General features: G+C 52.7%; 1 protein-coding gene across 1 annotated transcript; it reads right to left on the reverse strand.

Annotated features, from left to right (window-relative positions):
- Positions 1 to 666: 666 nt before the first annotated feature.
- On the reverse strand, positions 667 to 4450 carry LOC142573069 (uncharacterized). The gene is made up of 2 exons (XM_075682615.1): positions 3871 to 4450; positions 667 to 680 (listed from the first exon to the last, which is right to left on the reverse strand). The coding sequence occupies exons 1-2, from the start codon at positions 4448 to 4450 to the stop codon at positions 667 to 669; spliced, it is 594 nt and encodes a 197-aa protein (XP_075538730.1).
- Between the last annotated feature and the right edge of the window lie 766 nt (positions 4451 to 5216).

Here is a 5216-nt window from a genome sequence, read left to right on the forward strand (position 1 = left end):
TACTTTCCTCAACTGCAAGACCGTGATAACCACCTTTATTAAACCGATTTGAGGAATGTTTGGTGCCACAACCATATTATTCTTTCTGTCTCTATACCCGCCGCGGTGGCTTAGCGGCTATATGGTGTTGCGCTGTAAGCACCAGGTCGCGGGATCAAATCGCGGCCGCGGCGGTCGCATTTCGATGGAGGCAAAATACAAAAACTCACATGTCCCGTGCATTGGGGGCACGTTAAAGGAGGTCGTCAAAATTAATTCAAAGTCCTCCACTACAGCGTGTATCGTAATCAGATCGTGGGTTCGGCACGTAAAACCCGAGAATCACTTTTTTTTTTTTTTCTGTCTGTAATATTTGAGATATAGGGACACTGTTCCTATGCGAAAACTTACAACGCAAAATAAAACAGACGCACGCACTATACCGATATAAAATTAGTACTTCAAATTAGTTACTGGTGCTAATTGGCGGGGAGTTAGTTCTTTTTTAAACAACTGTTCATTTTTCCCATCACGTTTGTTCTTGCTATGAAATTCTAGCCTCTTGCACTGTAACGAACAAAATAAAAAAAGCGATTTCATGTGCTGCGAAAAGTATCGGTACGTTCTCCACACTATCAATACCATCTACGCGTGAAAACGTTGCTCATGGCCGTTAGAACCCATGCATCAGCTACCCACATCTGCAAAGGACGCAGAGAAAAAGCGGCACAGTAGCTAGGCGTTGCTGGCCCCAGAAAGCTGGAATCTTTAACGCGCCGGCCGAATAAAAGTATCCTGCAGGTACGTAAATAAACCTACGAAACCACTTCCACACAGTGTCAGGAGTCAAAACTTGAAACCGTGGTAATTCGCGGGTGTTTGAGCACACCGCGTGCATGCGTCGTGCTTGAGCAACTCGAACTCTCAACCTGCGTACGCTTTGCACCTTAAATCATTGTCGTTTTCTCTATTCTATTGCGCAGTGCCGACACGGCATTGTTGAGGCCAGTTACTGATGGATGCAGCAAAATCTCGCCTCGAAATCTCCTCCGCAGGGCCCTAACGAAGTTTTCCGCGGATTTCCTCCGGTAGCGTGTTAGCCTTCGCTTGCTGCGGCAGGGTCGGCATAGGCGGCGCCACTGTCGAGGCCGCGCCAAGCGGGACAGAAGAGGAGGAACAGGGAAGTGGTTTGAGGAAGTGGACATTGAGAGGTTTATGTGCCATTTGACATACGCGCCGCGTAGCGTCGATACGTACAAACTTTGCATCGCAGTTCCGTTATATTCCATAAGGTGTCCCGACATGTACCACTTGCATATAGCAGTTGCATGCTGCATGCAGCTGAACCAGGATGTAGCAGCCTAGTAGACTATTTGTCACCATTCCGTTTCGAAGGGGATGTCATCATTACCGCCGCCATCATCAACAGCAACGTACTGTGCCACGGGTCAAAGAATGTGACATGTGCACCACGTGGTCTGCATATCTGTGTTTACTCTTCGGTGCACGTTATGGCACCTCCTCGCAAGGGACGAGCCTGAAGAAGGGATTCGTAGAGCTACGCGCGCGGCGGCAACCAGGCATCACCGGACTCAGCAGACTGCCTTGCAGAGAGCAGGGCAAGCCGCAGTTTGTCGTCGACCAAACCGTTCTCGTGAAAACGAAGCGTAGGTCCTTCAGCACGAAGACCTGTAGTGCGTGGTGCCGTAAATGGAGTTCCTATGAAGCTGCTCCTCCAGCTTACGCTTTGACTGTGCTGCATGTGCCGCGCAGGCCTGTGACTTTCTTTCTACGCTAGTTGACGGAGCAATGCACGCAATTTACACAACGATCTCGTCAAGCTTTCTACGTCCTCGTTCAGTCGCGCTTACACATTCATTCAAACCAACTGGCCCACCAACGTGTTTTAACTAAATTAACAGGCACGGTGTCACGTGGGCAGATGTAGAAATGAACACATCTCGCTCGATCAGCGCGGAAACTCGCTGTCTAAATGCTCGAGCGAGGAAGCGCGGCAGCAGGAGCGATCCAATTGACCACCGGGCGTCTCTCCCTTCAACGTGAACGAAATGTCGAAAGCCCAGTGCATACGAAGCTACGGCACTACGCACCCTCTGCAAACCTCGCAGATCGCTTTCAATATACGGCGCTCGCACGGTCTCGCGGTGATCAGCAGCCGCCGTAGAAAGCACCCAACCCCCCCTCCATCACCTCAACCCGCAAGCAGAATTGCGGACGAGCTCGTCTACGCCGTGCCGATGCTGCAGCCCAGCCACAAGAACAGGCTCGTGCAGCAGTATGCAAGCAGCAACTGCTTACCAAGGATCCGGCAGCCTACGAAGCCAGATTGCCGGGATTAACCCAGTGACAAACACCGGGCCCGCACATTTCAACATGGCTGGTTAACCATCTGTACGGAGTGCTTGAGCGGCGATATTTTTGGTACCATCATTCTGTCACGCCACCGACTACAACGCCAGATTTTCGCGTAATGGGCCATATAATGCTTCTGCATCATTTACTACTACTATTACTACTACTACTACTACTACTACTACTACTACTACTACAAATAATAATAATAATAATAACAGTAATAATAACAATAATGAAAAAAATAGCAGACATTAGAACTTGAATACGCCATAAATAGTGTGACAAAAAAGAGAACGGCGACGACGGCGTTCGTTCGCGAGGCAGAGACAGAAGACTGTTCTAGCCTGCTTATATTGTAATTTAAGGTGGTGGTAAAAACGTTTATTTCCTCTGAAAAGAGGGAGTTACATGGAGGGTGCTCTGGAGGCAGGCTTAGTGCCCTTCCCCTCACAAACACTAGGTGGAGTCCCTAGTACGGGACCCCAGTGGCTTCCGCTGCCGCCATAGCTCGTTCGACCATCGCCTTTTGGGCTTTCAGGTCGCAACAGGCGAGTAGGGTCGCCTCCCAGTCCTCCCGGGTGGGGTTTGGGTGTGGAGTAAAAGCAGGGTTGGAGGGGCACGCCCACACCATGTGGTAGAGGTCCGAGGACCTCTCCCCACAGTGCGGGCACTCCCCGGAAAAGGCAGGGTCAAAGTGCGTTAGCGAGGCCGGGCACATCATGGTGTTCGTGACAAGGCGGAGGAACAGGCGTTCCTCCGCTCTCGTTAATCCTTTACACGGGTGGGGGTACAGTTTATGTCTATCTTTGTATAATTGTGTTATTTCCTTGTAAGTGTAGGTCGGCGTGGCTTCCGCTACTTCTTCAGAGGAGGCGGGGGACGAGGTTGCCCGGTTAGAGAGCGCGCGGGCGGCTGCATCTGCTGCCTCGTTTCCTCCTAGCCCCGAGTGGGCCGGAGCCCAGACTATGAAGCGGTGGGATGGACCTCCTACGTACGAGCTATTTTGCAGTAGCCGGTAGGCCAGATACGGGACCCAGCCCTGTTGGACGTTCCGACACGCCCCTCGCGAGTCGGTTATGATTGTCTTGGAATCGGAGTGTGTTGCCGCTAAAGCGATGGCGACTTCCTCTGCTTGAGTGACGCTTCGGGCTTTGAAGGTGAGCCCGTTCACCGTTTTGGACTCGTGGATCACTGCCGCCGTGTACCACCCGCCATGGTGCGGGCCGGATGCGTCCACATAGTATACCCCGGGTTTCCTTCCGTAGTGGTGAGCTAAGGCCTCTGCCCTGGCCCTGCGTCTACCCTCGTGGTCGTCCCTGGACATCTTAATTGGGAGTGGTCTTACGTGCAGGGCGTAACGCCATTCCTGAGAGAGTCTTACTCTCTCCTCGGTGAGAGTCGTGTGTTCTATGTGCAGACGGGCCAAAAGGCGGCGTCCTGACGGCGTCTGCGATAATCGCGTGTATTGACCTGTGAGGTGGGCTTCTCTAAGTTCATCGAAGGAGTTCGTCATACCCAGACCTTGGAGTCTCAGGTTAGACGTGGTTATCGGGAGGTCGAGGGCCTTCTTCGCCATTTTGCGTATTATCACCTCGATGATGTTCTGGTCGTGTTTGTTCAGGCGGAGATAGGGGGTCGAGTACAGGATTCTGCTTGTTACAAAGGCATTGGCCAGCCGCAAGGCGTCTTTGCTTCGCAGTCCCCCTTTCTTGTTCGAGACTCTGCGGACCATTCGGCCCACCTGATCTCCCACCTTCTTTAGTTTGTCGAGCGTGGTCGTCGCCAGCCGACGCTGGTGGATGAAAAGACCTAGGACTCTAATTTCTTTTCTTTCGGGTATCGGTTCCGATCCAAGTCTCAATTCTATCTTGTTTGTGCATTTTTTGTTGGGGCGAATGCGCACGAATTCGGATTTTTGAGGGGAGCAATGAAGGCCACATCTTTTCGCGTACTCGTTCGCCGCGGTGGCCGCCTCCTGCAGGCTGGCCTCCATTTCACCGAGAGAGCCCTGCGTGGCCCAAATGGAGATGTCGTCCGCGTACAGCGCGTGTTGCACACCCGGGACTTTCTCCAAGTGGACCGGCAGGTTCTTCATTGCCAAGTTGAAATGTAATTTAAGCGCATAGTGCTTAGGGACCCGTTCTTGGGTTGAGCGACGCGATCCCTCTGCGCGAGCGTGCGAACGCGCTCGTGCCACTGCTCGCGCCTTCGTCGTCGTCATGTCGCACCGCTGGCTCCACTGCCCATTCATGTGGTCTCATTTCTCAATCACACGTTACTCTTTTATTCGTAGCTTCATAAATACGTTTTTCTTTCGTATTCATTAGCTGTGCGTAGTATCACCCGAGTTTTGGCCCATCAGCCATAGTAACTACTAGCCACGTATTTGGAAGGCGCACCATGCACCACCACCACCACCACCATCATCATCATCATCATAACTGCCGCGTTCCATTCTTTTCTGCACGAGACATCCCGCAAGGACGTGTTCCGCCCCTGGAGAGGACAATGACGACTTGCGTATTCTACCTCGTCTTGTTTAGCCGAAGGTCCATCGCCGCCACTCGAGCTGTACTAGACCCTGCCGTAGCTGCTGCGGCCTCTGCAGCTGCAGCTGAAGGCTGCTCCTTCCAGCTACTCCCGGAATCCTTACGCTACCGTGGTCACTCTCCGGCTGTGCTCCAGGCTCCATCGTTGCCCTCTCTGAAGTCTTCGTCGTCCCAGCCAGAATGCGAAGCATGGTTGGCCCTGCTCCAGCCCGAGTCTGTTGCCGCACCATCCGCTCAGCCAACTGTGACTCAACCAAAGACATCGGTAAGCGTTGGGCTGGAGCTGTCCACACCGTCACTACAGCGCCGCTC

Source organism: Dermacentor variabilis, chromosome 1 (genome assembly GCF_050947875.1).
Source record: "Dermacentor variabilis isolate Ectoservices chromosome 1, ASM5094787v1, whole genome shotgun sequence".
Classification (NCBI taxonomy): Eukaryota; Metazoa; Arthropoda; class Arachnida; order Ixodida; family Ixodidae; genus Dermacentor; species Dermacentor variabilis.

Coding starts and splice junctions, on each gene's coding strand:
- LOC142573069 (XM_075682615.1), bottom strand. CDS start 4,450: ATGAAGAACCTGCCGGTCCACTTGGAGAAAGTCCCGGGTGTGCAACAC.